Genomic DNA, 18822 nt, shown 5'->3' with positions numbered 1-18822 from the left:
CATTAAAAGACAAACCGACCACTTTCTTGCCATCTACCCCATCACCCAAGATGACACCACACGATGGCTAAAGGACCGTGGCATTTTCCTTCCCCCTTTGAAGTCTTCTACTACCACCTACGATATTTATGGTCTGCCTTACTTATTGCAGACCTGAGATCTGTGAAATGATCATGTAAATATTAGGCAAAATACTAAATAGTCAAAAGAAGATAGGCTACAATGCCTTTAAATTAGGTGGCAAAGCCTTTGGAAGATAAAAGATAAGTATAAGAGGTACAATTTTGTTCAATTTAAATTTATGTGAACCAGAAATCTTGGAAAGTCTATTTTTAAAAAGTTTTAATATAGAACCCTTATAGGGCTTATATATGTATATGATAAGACTTTCCTTAAGATTTAGTTAATTATTTCTAATAGTTCCAGAGGTAAATTATCTCGTTGTTTCAGAAAACTATACAGTTTTATGCATGTTATTGGGAAACATTCAATTATTTTAAAGATCATGTTTAAATATATATATATATATATATATATATATATATAAAATCCATTTTAGTTCCCATTACATATATATATATATATATGTAATGGGAACTAAAATGGATTATGAAAATCTGCCATTCTAAGGATATTTACTGTAATAACACGAGTCTATGGAGGAAAGTTGGATTATAATCTAGAATATTTAAGCCAGGAGAAAGAGAGGGGCATCATCAGGGATGCTAGAGGTCCCAGTGGAGAAAGGAAAGGTCATGGAGGAAGAGCAACAGCAGTTAGAACTAGAGAGGTGTTCTGAAGACCCTTGTACTAAATTGATGGCTTAAACACTGCAATTCAGTCATGGACAACACGCAAGTGTTTTTGAGAAGCAAGTCACATGAGCAGAGCTTCACTTCTGAGGAGCAACTCCAGGACAGAACAGACAGGAACAACTGGTCACTGAGAATAAGGAAACCAAGCTTGAGACTATTAGAATGATCCAGACAAGATTTGAGCCTTCAATCAGATGGTACCCATGGATGCAGAAACGGAGATGGATTCTGAAAATCGGATCAATGGGATTCGGTGAATGATGAGTGTGTTGACTAGTGTTATGTCAACTTGACACAAGCTAGAGTCATGTGGAAGGAGGGAACCTCAAATAAGAAAATTTCTTCATTAGATCTGGATGTAGGGCATTTTCTTAATTAGTGATTGATGGGTAGGCCCTAATCCATTGTGGTAGTCCCATTCTGGGCTGGTGGTCCCAGGTTCTATTTTTTAAAAAAGCCATCATGAGCACACCGGTAAGCAGCACCCCTCCATGGCATCTGCATCAGCTGCTGCCTCCAGGTTCCTGCCCTGCCTGCCTTCCTTCAATGATAGACTGTGTATGATGTGGAAGTGTCGGCCAAATAGACCCTTTTCCTCCACAACTTGCTTTTGGTCACGGTGTTCATCACTGGAGTTGAAATCCTAACTAGGTCAATGAAAAATAGAAATGGTAGTCGATGTAGGAGGAACCCATTGAAGAGAATTCTCAAGTGTGAAATATGATTAATGTATCGTCTATGAGTCTTTGAAAAGTATGATATTGGGAGCCTTGGGTCTACCAAGATCCTATAGATCTTTACAACTCCACACATCACATGGATAGACAGCTTAACACATGACGTCTGTCTGTGTGATCTGCTCCATCCTTGGGAAAAAATTATTAATTCTTCATTTATTGTTAGTTTTAAAAATCATTTTGTTCAAAGATTTCATTATCTGTATAACTGATGGAGGAAGGTCATTGGTTAAATAAAAAGAAACTGCTTGGCTCTCATTGGTTAGAGATAGGTGGGAGGAGTAAACAAAACAGAACGCTGGGAGGAAGAGGAAGTGAGCTCAGACTCCACAGCTCTCCTCTCAGGAGCAGACACCTCAGAGAGAGAGAGAGATGCCATGCTCCGCTCTCCCGGGCAGACGCACGCGATGAAGCAAGCCGCCAGGTTAGACATGCTGAACCTTTCCCGGTAAGACCGGTGCTCACAGATTATTAGAGATGGGTTGATTGGGATGTGAGAATTAGCCAGTAAGGGCTAGAGCTAAAGGGCCAAGCAGTGTTTAAATGAATACAATTTGTGTGTTGTTATTTCGGCCGGGGTGCTGGGAACGCAGCCCTGCTGCTCTTATTACTACAATTGGTGCCCAACGCGAGGCGAACACGCCCCCCAAAGGGCGGGACTTATCCCTACATATAACTTCAGACAACAAATTTAATATCCTTCACTTATTCTTCATCATCAGTTCAAATATTGACATTAATGACACATAAAGAATAACCCTAGCTGGACCCAATGTAAATTGGTCCCCAATGTCTTCGCCCAATGGCAAATGATGTAACCATCTTCTGAGCTGAACTATGAGGAGAGATCAACTGTTTGCTGATAATGTCCTGGAGGTGGGAAGGGATGAAGCTGATAGCGACAGTGTGATTCCCAGTTGAGAGACAGAGACAGAGAGAGACAGAGAGACAGAGTGCTTGCTTCTATGAAGGTCTGTGCTTCTTTGGTGAACCAGCCTCATTCCTGGGAAACTCACCACGCCCTTTTCCCATATCACGGACATCCGGTCCTCTACACCGTTCACCCCATTGGGGATCTTGGTGAAGTCATCTTTCCCCAGAGCTTTCTGGCAGGTGTTGAAAGTGCAGTTATCACTCCCTGTTGTGGTCAGATCACCACTGCAGAGAACGAAAAAGAGAGGAAGAGAATGATGAGGAGGCGAGCAGACAGGAGGCGACTCTCTGGTGTTTCTTAACCTCTGACCTCCGTGCGGGAAGTCTTGCAGTGGGAGGGGCCATGAGTAGGACTTCCGGGTACCTGTCTCCCCTCTCTTCTGTGTTAATCATCAGAAGCACTTTTCAAGAACACACTCCTAAGGATTACAATGCAGAATCCTCAGCAAGCCTGTCTTTTACTGTTTTTCAATTTCCCAGGCTAGCTGGAGAAAGACGACTAGTTCGAGGAAGGAATGAGACAAGAGAGTACATGTTGGACTCTGCACCAACAGTTAGGAGCCCATGACTATGAGCTAGAAACTGATAGTTGCCTGGACCTGACAAAGCTAACCACAGGGTCACTAAGAGCAATGTAAGTAGGCTTTTTTGTTTTGTTTTGTTTGGAATACAGATGTGTGAAGGAGGAAGGAGTTAGAGAAGAGCAACTGCTTTATTTAATTTATTAATTAATTAATTAATTTATTTATTTTGGTGTGTAAATCTCCCCATTAACTTAAACCTGGGGACATGTGGATGGGGCATGCTAGGATGTTCAGAATGACTAGGAAGGGCTATTGTCTGTACAACAACCTAGTCCCTTGATTGTATCAGCCTGACATATTGTAAGTCCGGTGTTTTCAGCTCCCCAGATACCATGGGTCAAACAGCAGAAGACCAGAAGGGTCTGTGGAAGCTGTAGTTACAGGGTAAGCTCTCCCCGACGCAAAGAAGAGACTTACAAAGGATTATCTTTCACCCAAATACTTTTCATCTGAAAAATTATTACTTAGCCAACAGGTTCATGAGAAAGCCAGGAGTTGAAGGATCAGGTCTCAGCGGAGGACCCATGACGTGGTGGGCTGCGTGGTGCCATTCTTTACTCCAATAGTGTGTGCCATCCGTGCCGAGTCCCGCCGCAATCGGTTCTCCGTAGACTACCTTCCCTGGAATGTCCAAAGGTAGGACTCAGCCGTTTTATTTTATTTTATTTTTTATTTTTTTTTTGACTCAGCCATTTTAATGCACTTTAAAGAAAGCCATCTGACAAACGCAGAGATTGCCTTCTCTGTCCTAGTCAGGGATGATACTCTAGCTTAACCGTTTCGTGACCAGGGCTTACTAGTTAAAGAGTAATAATTATTGAGCATCCACTGTGCTAATTCTCCTAGTCACTGACATCTGGCTGGCTGCTTGCTTTGTTTTGGTCAATCGGATGGATAAAAATGGCATGTTCTGCCTCCAAGCCTGGGCTATGAAAATGGTCTTGGATTCTGCTCTCTCCTTTTCTTCTTCTGTCATGACGCTGGGAGTGGAGTGGGTGCCACAGACAGAACAGGTTATCTATCGGAGACAGAGCCCACCCGCGATGGACACGCACGTGAGTGGGAAGAGGAAACAAACCTCCAGCTGCAAGCCACTCCTATTTCGGCTCCACTGTTGCTAAAGCATAACCCAGAGGATGCTGGAGGCAACACGTGGCTTCTTAGTGCAATCTGAAGATCCTATGGGCAAATGCTCTCACTATCTCGATTAAAGATAAAGCTACAAGATCACATAATTTCTCTGCAGCTACTTTATATACACTGTACAGAGGTGGGGTGGAGGAAGTAGGATGTGAACCCAGGAATTTTGAATCAGTGGTCTCAACTTCTATGCCTTGTAGCCAGACAGCAGGCTACCATTAATATAGCCATACGGATTCCAACCATGGTGTTGCTCTGCTGCAGACCAATTGGTGACCTCTCCATACCCTCAAAAGGAACTTTCTCAGAAGACTCGTATTCAATAAAAGAACACTCAGATAACAGAATTGTAGCCCGAAAAGCACACTTAAAAAATCATGCAAATGAGGCCATCCATAGCACACAATGTTAGAAAACTTAATAGTGCACAATGGATTTGAATTTAAAATCAGGTTCCTTATCTGATTAGCATTTGTCAGAATAATAGACTCACTGGCATCAACCTCATCACATGCAAGCAATCAAAAAAAAAGTATGTGGCGAGGAGATGCTAGCATGCCAAATGAGCCCACTCTGGCTAATCAGAATCCACATTTTAGTTACCATCCAGATATACAACTAAGATTAACAGATTTCCTTAGGGAGCACACGGTGGATGGCCACCCGCTGCCGAGTCTTCTAAATGGCAATGCGGCACCCTGTTATCTTACAGACCCATCCGTCCTCCAAACGACTCCCTTCCTCCAGTTAGCCTCGTAAACAGAGACACAGAAGAGCCAGGCTTGCTGAGGCCCAACTTCCACACCATGGTCCCCCGTGAAGCCAAACCCCGTGGATAAACTTGACTTCCGTGATACACACAACCCCACACCACTCCAGGTCCTCACTGCCCGGCTTTCAGACAAGAGAAGCAACTTTAGCATCTCTCAGTGGCACGTGGGAGAAACGGCAGTCATGGGTAGTGAGCTAGGAGGTATCGGTCTCCACGGAGAGAGACCAAGACAGTTGCACTCTCTATCTGTAGCTCCAAAAAGAGCTCACGGTTCCAAGAGCACTTCTCCCCATGGCTTGGACAAGACTCTGGCTTGATTTGCAGTCTCTTCATGAGGTGCCAACTCAGGATTTTCCGTGATGCTTCATCATCAAGGAAAGGTCCTTGTCACATGCTCTGTTCAATCACTCGGCACATCGAGATGATTTGGGAGTGCGGCTCCCTAACGTCTCCCATCTTAATAGCTCTCGGGAAAAATTAAATGTCAGTATCTGTCGGGTGTCCGCCAGGCTGCTCTGCAAGCGGATGACAGGTAATTTCCTCAGAAGGGCTAAACGCCTTTCAAGAGTGACAGGCTACTTTTTTAGCGTACACAAACTCTTCATTAGGGGTGTATTTTCATCTTAAGCCTTATTACATATTTATGAACAGAGAGAAATTAAAAATAAAAACTCCGAATGGCTTGTCGCTTCCTTCTACAAGTTTGAAAAGACCAAAACTCATGGAAGAAGTATAAAGGAAGAGGAAACCAATGAGTTGGTAGTCCCCAAACTGGAGAATCAAATTAAAAAAATCTAACCTAATCGCCCATTCTGGTAGATTTGAGCTAAAAACTAGACTAGGGGAATCGCTAGCATAGGTGTGGTCTGTGTAACTTTCAAAACCCCCTCACGTGCCCTCTCTTGGCCTCACAGCGACACCTCACGCTGGTTTGATAAATGAAGAAGCTGATGCTCATTGAAACCTATCGACTTGCCAAAGATGGGCAGTGGAGTGACCAGAATTAAAGCCCTCCTCCTCTGATCTGAGACCATATACACCTTGTTACTAAGAAAAGCATCATTTCCATTCCCTGGCGAAGGAGCATGTCTTTTTAAATATTTTCAGTACAAGTTATCTGTAGATGTTCTCAAACAATTGTCCAGCTTCCCTTCCCTGGTGTCCTTTGCCTTGCAGGTGGCTGTGAACAGTGCGAGGTTCTATCGTCTGTGTCTGATTGTGTTTGCAAGTGACTCTCGGGACTGAAAGATCCCTCCTTCCTCGGTTTCCTCCCTAGCAACTTTCCTGGTAGGTTGTGCCTTCCCTGGCCACAGATATTCTCTGTAGTCTTTTTCTGTCCTTTGACACAAAACCCCAACTGAAAAGACTCTCTCTGTCACAGCGTTGCAATCTCCCACTGGGCTGCCCTTTACTTCTCAGAAGATGCTTCTGGGGTTAATTCTGGGGAAAGTAAATAAGTAAACAGAGTAAATAAGTATGGAAGAAATAACAGAAGAAAAATTTCAGAATCAAAAATCAGCCTTTAGATTAAAAAATACGCCCTAAATACGAAGGGGAATTATTCAACACTTATGACCTAATGTGGGCTTAATGAAATTTCTGTATCTCAATGACGGCAAAAAAAAAAAAATGAGAATATTCCAGATAGTAAAACTGGTTAGAGAGGAAAAGGAAATAATTGCACTGTATTGATATCAGTGCTGGAACGGAATTACACTGTCGTTTTCCAGAAGATGTAGCTTGTGACTGCCTTAGTTTGGGTTTTTATTGCTGTGAAGAGACGCCATGACTCCAACAACTCTAACAGAGAAAGCATTTCATTGAGGGTGGCTCGCTTACAGTTCAGAGGTTCAGTCCATCACGGGGGTGGGAGTGGGGGACAGCAGGCAGGCAGGATGTGGTGCTGGAGCTGTGAATGCTACATTTTGATTCAGGCAACAGGAAGTTGACTGACCCCCACACTGAGTGGAGCTTGAGAAAAAGACCTCAAAGCTGCATCCACGGTGATACACTTCCAGCAGAAGGTGTGGCCCAGATGAAAAGTGTGCCCTCTAGCCTCAAGGTCTTCATCAAAGGTCTGTGTCATCCAGCCTCATCCAACAAGACCACACTGCCGCCAACAAGGCCACATTCCCTCTGCACCAGGGCCAAAAAGACGGCCAAAAAGACAGAGAGAGGAAGCAGGAGAAAGAGACTGAGGAAAGTAAGCAGGAAGGCAAGGAGGCAGGCAGGGAAGGAAGATTACTCCCCCCCCCCCCCACCACCACCACATGCCTCCTTGAAGAAGGAGCTGCTATGTCTAATGGAAAGCGGGAGGAGAAGCTGGAACTGCTCAGGCGTGGTGGATGTCTAATGGAAAGCGGGAGGAGAAGCTGGAACTGCTCAGGCGTGGTGGAGAGGCCTGTGTTTCTTTTCTAAACCTATCTGAAAAGAGCTAGCTGGAAAAATTCCAGGAAAACCAGAAACTTTTTAGAAGCCAACAATAGTCTAAATGCACAGCCGACTAAAATTAGGCGAGCTCTGGAGCCTCACTGGCGTGAAGGAAACGCACTTGACCTTGCTCGAAATCGTTTCTCCCTGAGTAGATGTGGGTCGCTCCAGCTCCCGTTTCCCCGAGTGGGTAAGTTTCTCTTCACGCTGACTGTTTCTCCAGGGAGGACTAGAGTCACACTCTACACTGTATCTGAATGTATCTGCAGGGGCTTGGCCTGCAGTCAAAGCAGGGCAGGGACAGGATTGTGGGAAGGAAATGAATGCTGTGAAGAACACTGTCTGCCCAAGATAATAATAAAGAGGTGGTTAAGACAGCCCCTGAGTTCCTTCCTCGCCCTAGCAGAAGAGAAGGGGCTGGAAAGGACATTTCTGGAGCTTCACTAAAAGCACTAGCCAGGTACAAAAATTTATGCCATTAGAAGGGATAATTATTGCTAACAAAACTCACATGAGCTAAGTTAGTCATCTTTCATGGTTGGAAGACAACTGATGTTCCAAATTGCAAATCACTACTTCGTCCTTACCGTCTAGAATTGAAGGTGGCTGCTTAAAACTAAAAGTAGAAATGGCCCAAATCACTAGCCCCAAAGCATGGCTGAGAGAAATTCAAGCTAGCTAACTTGCCAGCGAATGCCTTAGCAAATCCATTCTCAGTATTTATGTCCTTCCAATAATGCCAAAACGCTAAGGTAATGATAATGTCATTAACACAATTTTCAAACATAATTACAAAAATCCCCCATTCAGCTAATTTTTGTAAATGTCCAATCAATTAATTATAAAACATGGTTTTCACAAAGACATGTGCTCAACTATGTTCATAGCAGCACTGTTTGTCATAGCCAGAACCTAGAAACAACCTAGATGCCCCTCAACTGAAGAATAGATAAAAAAAAAAAAGCGGTACATTTACACAATGGAGTACTACTAAAAAATAATGACATCTTGAAATTTACAGGCAAATGGATGGATCTAGGGGGGAAAAAAGCCACATTGAGTGAGGTAACCCAGACCCAGAAAGACAAATATAATATGTACTCATTCATAAGTGGCTTTTCGACATAAAGCAAACTAAAACCAGCCTACAGTCCACAACCCCAGAGAACCTAGACAAGTAAGAGGACCCTAACCTAAGAGGGACATACAAGCATCTAAGTAGGAAGGAGAAAAAGACAGGATCTCCTGAGTAAATTGGGAGTGTGGGGGTCACGGGAGAGGACAGAAGGGGAGAAGTGTTAGCAGCTATGACCACAGCCTGTCTCTTCTGCGTATGCGTTTGAGGTATAAAGTCAACAAATTTAACATCATTGTGTCCCTAAATGATAACAGAGGTAATCAATGATCGGACTGCCTTTGTGCCTGGACCCTGACTCTCATGGGTGTATGAACTGCCTGAAGTTTCAGTTAGACATGCACATTAGATTCCTGGGGTCTGGGATGGGCGCTCAGGCTCTGCGTCTGGCTCCTAGGCAACCGTTAGCGCAGACTATATTCTGAGACTCACGTTAGTACCAGGGCTCAGGAAGAAAGATGTAGGTATATATTTTCATATAATACATTAATAAAAAGAAAGTATTTCTTATTTAAATAAGGTTACAAAGAACAGGGTCTCTATTGTGCTCTGGTATTCAGAAACTGTGGTAGCCACTGTATGACTCAGTTTCCATCTGGAGCCATTACTGACTTAAAGAAGTGATTTCAGTTCAAGCTTGCCTGCTTTGCTTGCTCCAAATATCCTGAAGGCTGTGAGAAAGTTCTGATTAAGCCCGTGGGAAAGAGCAATTTTTGCCCATGAGAAAGAACACATTATCTATTAAGATTTGGGTTGGTGTATGCCAACCGGAAGCACCCCTCCTTAGTGATTGGTAGCTGCTTGCTGCTGTCTGAATTCTTGTATTGAGAGAATGCACCTGCTGGAGCGTCCTCCCAAGGACAGTGCAGGGAGGTGGTTAGCTGGCTGTACTGCTCTTTCTTCTGCCTTTTGCCTATAATTGGTATATATGCTGGCTGAGAAATAAACTCGGGGCTGTTTAGTATTAACCTTTGTCTTCCTGGTTTATCCTGTGCTTTCTGTCTCCATTTCTCTGAATCTAACATTTCTTTAGTCTTAGTGCCCCCTCCCAGGTACTCCAGCTGATTCCTGATAGAGTGAATTTCTACAAGAAACACTTTTAGAGGAGAATGAATTACTAACTAATAAGATACCCAAATCCTTCACAGAAGGTCAGTGTGTGATGGAGGAAGGTCATTGGCTAATAAAGGCACTGCCCTGGCCCATTTTATTGGTTAGAGGATAGGTGGGAGGAGAAAACAGAACAAAATGCTGGGAGGAAGAGGAAGAGAGCTCAGAGTCTCGACAGCTTTCCTCTCAGGAGCAGACCCCTGAGAGAGACGCCATGCCCCGCTCCCGGCATGAAGCTCCAACCCAGGATGGACTAGGCTAGAATCTTCCCGGTAAGACCGGTTCTCACAGATTATTAGAGATGGGTTGATTGGGATGTGAGAATTAGCCAGTAAGGGCTAGGGCTAAAGGGCCAAGCAGTGATTAAATGAATACAGTTTGTGTGTTGTTATTTCGGGGCATAAGCTAGGCGAGCAGGCGGCCGGGGTGCTGGGAACGCAGCCCCGCCACTCTTATTACTTCAAGTGTGGTTCATGGTCTCCTAGCCATTAGCACTTTCAGGGTCTGTCCTCGTATTAGCTGAAGCAGTAACCATGGGGAAAAGTTTGAGCCTGTTAGTCTCTCTCCTTTTGGTTCTTCCTCGATCACACACCCTCCCCTTTCCTCCCCTCCCCTCTGTAGAAAGGGTTACACTCACAGAGTGGACTGGCTCACATTGAATCATGGTAGAGTTCTGCTGTCTCATTGACAGCTGGGTACTAGGGTATGTTTTACAGTTGCTTATAGCTCCTTTGGAAACAAATCTAACAGTATCTAAAAAGTTACATGCCCACTTACTCTCTGAACCAGCAATCCTACTTCTAGAAGATACTCTTTTATGTTAGGCACATAACAGAGCATAAAGATGCTCAATCCATAGTTTGTTTATATGTTACCTAACAAAGTAAAAAGGGATCTTATACACGTGATTAAGAACTTTGAGATGGGGAGGTCATTCTAAATGAATGGAGTTGGCTCAATGTTGTACAAAGACCCTTAAAGTGGAGGAGAAAGACAAGAGGCCATCCAGAAAAGAAGGACATGGACAGGCCTGGCTCAGTCCAGCACGGCTGGCCTGAGGGTGGGAGCCATGAGCTGAGGAACCTGAGCAGGTTCTACTTCTGGGCAAGGTAAGGAAGGGGCGGGGCTCTCCAGACACAAGGGACCTCTGTCCTCTAGAACGGCTGGATAAAGAGTTTGCAGCAATTTCCTACAGAGGCAACAGAGAAGTCACATGCCTTCTGCAAACACCAAACAGTCTCTGAAGTAGGCGACCACTGTGGTGCTTGTTTGTAAGAGCCGGAGCTTCCACAGACCACCAGTGGAGGAGGAGTATTTGAATAAACGCAGCGGCATATCCCAGACCTGCAGTTGAGAGTGATGGAAACCCCTCCTCTGAGGGCTAACCTCAAGGACATATTTCTAATGGAAAAACCAGCAAGGGGCAAAGTACTAATGTGGGTTTTTGTTGTTGTTGTTGTTTTGTTGTTGGTGTTCTTTTCTTTTTATGAAGGAAGAAGAATAAAAACAAGAAGATACAGATAATTTTACTTTTCAAAGAGAACTGTCCATTTGGACCAGAAATAAATGTACAAAAAATATTCCTTTGGGATATGATGAGGAGCTGGGAGGAAGTAAAACTTCTTTGAACATGTTTTTGTATATAATTTTGAAACTTGGGCTAATGTAAAATGATAGACAGTCCCTACATTCAAGAAGTAAAGTTGTTTTTTAAAACTAATTTAAAATAAAATCAAAACGCCCATTACTCAAGACTGATAGTTGTCTTTGGTTCCTAGATCTTTATAACTGGCTTCTAACTGAATTTTGTCCACATACAGAACAAATACACATTGCCAAAAAAGCAACTTCCAGCCTGAACTTTCAAAGTCATAATCTTGATGGTGGGCATTTCTGCAGATTTTACTGTTCCCTCTAGCCTAACGCTGTGTGCCTGGTTGTGGCGCAGGAAAGCAGTTCCACGGAGCTGGCAGCATCGCCATCTGGTGGGCAAAAACTGGAACTGCAGCTTGGGTTTCCTAGCTACTTTCTGCTTTGTTTTGGTGAGGGGCGGGGTGGAGGGATTTCACCAGCAATCGTGACCCACGTGGGTGGTGGGAGGGAAGGAGTCAGGGGCTGTTGGTAGTAAGACCTTGTGAGCTCATTTGAAATTAGCCTCACTCCTGACACATGAGACGGTGGATTGCGTTTTAAAAGTGAATACAGCTCACAAAATCCTTTCTAACCCTTTTTTGCAGCAAGTAGTTTTGACTTATTTTGGTGCCTATTACAAACATACCAGATCCACTCCATGGTTTTTAATGTGGTACATGATCCACTCGCTGTCACTTACAGGAAGGAAATCAACAGGATAACTTCTGCTACAGGATTACCTGTTTCTGCCGTGAGATGCAGGCTCCAGGGAGGCCTAAGGTCACTGAACAAAATGATCATATATGGCTCTCGCCCATCTTTGTACATTACTAGCAAACAGATGACTTCTTTTTCTTGACCCAAAGACAGATTTTCTTTCTTTTGTATGACCATATTCAGTCTGGACTAGAGAATTGGGGCAACAATCAATTTAAAGTTAAAATATAACCTTCAAAGTAGTAATGATTAAAATGCTTTCGGGGTTACTGCTCCAACTGACCCAATATCCAAGGTGCTGTCAGACAGATCGATTCAATTCAAAAACAAGCTTTTGAGCATGAACCCTGGCCCCATCAGGTGCTAGCAGGGTGAGCTGGATGATCAGGAGATGTGGAAGTCGCTGTGAAATTAGTTGTAAATTAAAATTCGCTGTCATGTTTTAAAAAGCAGGGGCTGTTAATGGCCTGTGTGACCTGCAGCTTGCTAGCCAGAGGGGTGGGGTCCCACTGAAGATCACCTTCTCGCCTCGCATCGGCTACCACCTTCGCCGCAGATTTGCTCATCACGTGCACGACGTATAGAGGGCAGTTCACCGCACTGGCTATGGTGATGGCCCTCAAAGTGGCCTCTGCTTCCACCGCTTCAGGACGGCATAGCTCATGACCCTCCGGGCCTGTGATTCCCAAGGCCAGCATCTTCTTTGCTCCCTAAAAGGCAACAGAAATGTGAAATGATAGCAGGAAGGATTCCTAATGACAAACTATTATTATTATTATATTAGGAATTAAAAGTTCTGATAGACTTTTAGAGCTATCAGCTGTAGGTGTGTAGGGGGCAGAGTGTACATATGCTGATTGTATATATTAATAGTATCCCTATGCATCATTTTACCATTAGCGTTCTTTCATTTGAAAAGGTGGGGGAAGGGAGCAGCTTAGAAGACTGCCCAGTTGGTGAAGTGCTCGCTGCACAGCCACGAGAACCTGAGTTCAGTCCACAGAACCACGTGGAAAGGCCAGACACGGTGGTAGCTGCCACTGTAAAGCTGGGAGGCAGAGACAGATGGAGCCACGGGTCCCACTGCCAGTTAGCCAGGCCTCCTTGCTGAGTTTCCAGTCAGTGAGGGCCCCTGTCTCTAAGATAAAGTGGACTGGCCCCTGAAGAACAACATTCGAGATTGTCCTTTGAACTCTACAGTCTGTCTGTCTCTCTGTCTATCCCACCCTTGAAAAAGATGAAGTTTGTTCTCACATTCTGTAAGAAGTACTGTCCAGCCCCATCCATGGTTGAGACTTAATATAATAATTCAGTCAAACAAAATAAAACCACTCAATACCCTTGCTCAAGTGATTCATTGTAAAATATTGTTTAATTAGTTTTAGTTTTCTACTAATCGTAGTCTACTCTGCTCCCAACTCAACCTGTTAATAATATTAGATCCATTATTTCTTCAAAATTTTATTTCTTTGTTTCACAAAAAGAATCTCAAGTCAAGTTTCAGAAGAATGAAGTCACCTGGCCATGTCAAACAGTGAGGAAGTCACATCATCGAATTTAAACCCTGTCCTGTTTGCATCTATACCTCACATTCCCTTCTCTTCCCGCTGCCTCCTGGCCACCGAGCTGCAATCTTACTTTAATGGGAGCTAAGCTTGGGGAAAGAAAAAAAAAATCAGCTGATATAAAGGGTTAGGGACAGCTTCTTAAATCTTGCAGGTGGCCTACCCTTCGGGCATTCGTAATGGAGTTAACAGGAGAAGTAAATATCTCCCAGAATCCTCCAGAGCACGCTTTAATATCCCGTCTCTGCAAAGTGTAAGGCTTTAAAACACCTGCTCACTTCACCAGACCTCACTGACGCCCACACGGTAGCATTCGGTACCAGCCGCCCAAGCCTCTGAAAACCCCGACAACAAACCAGAGCCAAGGGACATCAAGGAAATGCTTTACAGGTCTGGAGAGGCGGCTCAGCAGTGAGGAGCACTGGCCGTGCTTCCTGAGGACTCGAGTTCAGTTCCCAGCATCCACATCCCAGCAGCTCACAGCTACAGTAACTCCAGTTCCAGGCGACCCAACTTCTGACCTCTCGAGGAATCTGCATACACAGGGCACACATGAACTCATGCAGAAACACATGCACACATAGTAATAAATAAGTAAATCTAGAAGAAAATGACTCACACTTTTATACCAGCATGTCTCTAAAGTTGAATACAGGTAACTGGTTGAAAAGGGAGAATTCTTCACCCGATCATGTAGACCCACTGAATAAAATCAAAGGCAGTGACCAAGAAAACCAAGTCAGGTATGTAACATGTAACACAGATAACGAGCGACTTAATTTCTGTCCTTCCATGTGCCGAGTCTACCTTCTCAGGGCTGAATGTCCTTGCTTTAAGTTACAGCTTTTCTTTGTTTACTTTTTTAAAGTTCCTGACTACAGAAGTTTGGAAGGGAACGCTCACCTCTGCGATCAAGTCTCCATTCTCGGCGTGCACCTGAGCAATCGCTCCAATCTCCTTGCAATGGCAAAAGGCTGCATACATCTGCTCGTCTTGCACCATGTACAGGCCTTTGTAGGCCATAAACATCTTGAAGGAGTTAACTCCTTTATCTTGGGCAAGGGTTTTCATTTCTTCTTTTACCTAGGCGGGCAACAGATACAGCAATCTGTAGTGATATTTGTGATCCACAAATAAAGCTTGCTTGAAGATCAGAGCACAGAGCTAAGTTACGAGTTAGCCTAAGAGGCCAGGCAGTGGTGCCACACACCTTTAATCCCAGCACTAGGGAAGCAGAGGCAGGTGGAACTCTGAGTTCAAGGCCACCCTGGGCTGTGTGGGATTGAATCTGTCTAAAAGAGAAACAGAACTCACACAAAGGTGATCCAGCACTTGGGATCCCATGCCTTTAATCCCAGCAGTAGGGAGGTGGAGACAGGAGTGATATGGCTGAGTAGAGAGGTGAATATAAGACAGGAAGAGACAGGAGCTCAGATCCAGTCTGAGGTTTCATAGAAGAGCATTCAGTCTGAGGACTCACAGGAACAGGATCGCCCCTTTGGTCTGAGGATTCAGTAGAGGTAAGAACTAGTGGTGGCTGCTCAGCCTCTCTGATCTTTCAGGATTCACCCCTATATCTGACTCAGGGTTTTCATTATTAAGACAAATTAGAATTTGTGACGAAACAGCACACCCTTCGTTAATTTTAAAGGATAATTTCAGCATCCCCACAAAGATTATATCCAGAAAAGAAATAAGCAACATAAGGGTGACAGCTTCCTTCAGAAAAAGCACAATGAAATCCACAGACTTTCTCCCCGGCCACACCCATTTCACCTGATAAGTTGCACTGGGATGCTCTTAAATCGGGAAATTAACAGTCTTCCCTAAAGTGCTTCATTATTGTGCTTGACTCTAAAATTCTCGGCATCTCTTCTCCAATTTGAGGAGACTGTTACAGCGAGCTTTGATGCCGTCTAGATCCACGGTTGCTACCCTTGCTGCCGTGTGGTTTCTCCTTCTTTTTCTGTAACAGTGGTAAAAGCTGGGGCTCAAATTGAAGAGAAGTAGGTTGAGTTGTCGGAGGAGGGCAGTGAACTGACCCAGGTTCACGTGAGGAAGCACAAGCTGAGCGTTGTGCTGCAGCACCCCGACAACACACGTGGGAGGTGAGGGATCATTACTGACAAGATTCTGGACAGTCATAGCTTGGGGGATCTTCGGGGTTGTCAGCTATCAGAGGCAAACTTGAGAGCAAAACCACCCAGTAAGCGAGTTTGAGGTCTCAAATTCAAGTCTCAAAATGGATTAAGGCTTTCTGTTATGGAATAATCTTTTTGTACACTGTGAAGATGTATCTTTGCCAAGGCAACTTCTTGTTGGTTTAATAAAAGAGCTGACTGGCTGGTAGCTAGTCAAGCGGTATCAATGGGACAACAAGACACAGAGGATGCTGGGAAGAAGGAGGACAGAGTCTCGGGAGTCTTGAGCAGACACAGAGAGAAGCAAGATGAACATGCCTCATTGAAAGAAAGTACCACCACGTGGTAGAGGGTAGATAAGAAATATGGGTTAATTTAAAATGTAAGAGTTAGCTAGTAACAAGCCTGAGCTAACAGCCAAGCATTTATAATTAATATTAAGTCTCTGTGGTTATGTGAGAACTGGCTGGAGGGACAAAAAAGTCTGCCTACAACTTTCAAAGGAAAGTTGTTTGATCTTCTACAGGTTAACACATACATGCACACATACATACACATGTACACACATACACACTTGTTCAAACACATGTGCACATACACACATAAGCACACATGCGTGCGCGCACACACACAAAACCAAAAGTACAGCAACCAGAGCAGGAGGGTTGCTCATAGCTAATAAAATCTCTTCCCACTTGATGGAGGGGGCGGTCACCAAACCTTGGCACAGAGGTGAGGCTCAGAGAGGATTATGTGACAAGGTAGCTGTCCACAGCCAGAAAGAGAAGCCTCATGGGGAGCTAGCTCTTCAAGTGCATTGATACAGGACTTCCTGCCTTCTGGCTTCGAGAAGTAAATTCTGTTATTAAACCAGCCAACCCGTGGGACACTGTTATGGCAACAGAGCTGACAGACACACATGTCCATCCGCTCCTGCATCCACACCCTGATGCTCAGTGAGATCGACCTCCTCCACACATCCGTCTAGTTCTTAGAGCATGAGGTGCCTAATGGGTGAAGCAACGGATGTACAGAGGAGTGCCTGGTTCCTGCCATCTAGTTTTTTTTTTAAAAAAATGGGCAGCTTTGCCAAAAGTTAAGAGTCTAGCAAGAGCCTCTCTTTGGGACAATATTGAATATTTGAAAATCGCTCTTTAAACAATTCATACAACTATATATACACTCATAACATAACAGAAAAAGAGAGCACTCCCCACCCTGAAAGAGAAATCTTATTAACTGAGGTGGAAAATGTCATCAACAATTCATGAAGTAAGTACCTAGACACAGAGGTTAGCTTTCAGACAAAGCTGTAGGGTGTGGTGGTGCACACCTTTAATCCTAGCACTTGGGAGGCAGATCTATATGATCTCCAGGCCAGCCTTGTCTATGTGAGTTCTAGGACAGTCAGATCTATGAAGAGAGACCCTGTCTCAAAGAAACAAAAAACAAACAATAAAAAAGCACCAAGCTGGGCAAGTCGGCACATTGCAATTTCACTTCTCAGAGGTGCAGGCAGGTGGACGAGGCCAACATGTGACCACATAGTGAGCCCCTCTCCGTGTTAAACATGCAGGTACTCTTGCCCACTACTACAAATGGACTTCCATGACTCAGACAGATAAGAGAGTTCTGCCATCACCAGAGAAGCTGCAGCAAGTGGAACAAATACAGAGACATAGAGCCAGACACAGACAGAGTGAGAGACCTTGGAAAAGTCAGCCCTAAATGGGCTATCTCCATCAGATCCCTCTCCTCAGAGATTAGAGAACCCAGAAGAAGAGATGTAAAGAATGTAAGAGCCAGAGGGGGAGGGGAAAGCAAAGCCCATGTGAACTCATAGAGACTGAGGCAGCATGCACAGGCCTGCATGGGTCTGCACCAGGTCCTCTGTGTATATAGTATGGCATCCAGATCGATGTGGGATTCCCCCTCTGTATGCTGTGGATACCATTGGTTAATAAAGGATTTGTCTTGGGCTTGTGCAGGGCAGAATAGAGGTAGGCAGGGAAAACTAAAATGAATGCTGGGAGAAAGAAGGTGGAGTCAGGAGAAGCCATGGAGCGCCCCCCTCCCCCCCGCCAGAGACAGACATACTGAAACTTTGCTGGTAAGCAACAGCCACGTGGCAATACACAGAAATGGAGATGGGTTAGTTTAGGACATAGAGTTAGCCAGACATATGCTTAAGCTATTGGCCAAACAGTATTGCAAATAATATAGTTTCTGTGTGATTTCAGGGCTGAGCAGCTGAGAACAAACAAGCCTCCTACAACACCAGTTTAGTATTTTTATGGGATTCCTGAGAGTGCAAATGAGAGGGTCTCATGTGCCTTCTCTTGGGATTTTCCTTCTTTTGCTTTGTCTTCTCCAACTTCAGTGGGATAATTTTTATTTTTTTATTTTATCATGTTTTATTTCCTTGTATTTTATTATTATCTCGTAGAAGCCTGCTCTTTTTTTCTAATGAGAAATAAAGATCTGAAAGATAAGATGGGAGTGGGAGTGGAGTTGGGAAGGAACTGGGAGGAGTAGAGGGATGGGAAACAGGTGAACAGAATATATTCTGTGAGGGCAAAAACTATTTTCAATAAAATGGGGAGAAAGACTACAAAGAATCCTCATAAAAGGAAAAAAAAAGTTTTAGTAAATTGTCTTGTGTGTCCCCTAACCCTTATCCTAAAGTCCTAACCCTTTAGAAGTAGGCTCACCACAGTGTGGTTAGCTACTGTGATGTCAATGATGTTCATTCTAATCTCCCATGACTGGAGGCCTTGAAAAAGATGAGCTGAAATACAGGCCTGTACAAGGAGATGGAAGCAGAAGTCAGAATGCTTCTTCTTTAAGGCAAGGGCCACGCAAGATTACCACAGATAGTTAGAAGCTTCTAGAAGGACATGGGACAGAGCCGTTTGCCCTCAGGACAAACCAATCACAAGACATCTTGGCCTTCTAACCTTCAAGACTGGGAGAGAATACACTTCTGCTGTTTGAGGCTATACTGAGCTCTTGGCCATAGGAACACAACAGAACCTGTATTTGGGGGATCTCTGCACTTGTTAAAGTATGAAAAGGACTAGTCAAAGCCACCATCATTGCCTGTACTTCTCA

General features: G+C 44.2%; 1 protein-coding gene across 2 annotated transcripts in view; it reads right to left on the bottom strand.

Annotated features, from left to right (window-relative positions):
* Dpys (dihydropyrimidinase) overlaps nucleotides 1–18822 on the bottom strand; it is a 66868-nt gene that overhangs the window by 34253 nt on the left and 13793 nt on the right. For both annotated transcript variants that reach the window (XM_041637633.1, XM_041637634.1), the window contains exons 3-6: nucleotides 14474–14653; nucleotides 12526–12715; nucleotides 3534–3690; nucleotides 2569–2710 (exon numbers count right to left, since the gene is read on the bottom strand). In XM_041637633.1, the coding sequence (XP_041493567.1) occupies nucleotides 2569–2710; nucleotides 3534–3690; nucleotides 12526–12715; nucleotides 14474–14653 (669 nt within the window). The remainder of the gene's footprint in view (nucleotides 1–2568; nucleotides 2711–3533; nucleotides 3691–12525; nucleotides 12716–14473; nucleotides 14654–18822) is intronic.

This window comes from Microtus oregoni, unplaced genomic scaffold, assembly GCF_018167655.1.
Source record: "Microtus oregoni isolate MIOR12 unplaced genomic scaffold, Mior012 000053F_ref0000044, whole genome shotgun sequence".
In the NCBI taxonomy this organism is placed as follows: Eukaryota; Metazoa; Chordata; class Mammalia; order Rodentia; family Cricetidae; genus Microtus; species Microtus oregoni.
This window is presented reverse-complemented; position numbering and strand designations above follow the sequence as displayed.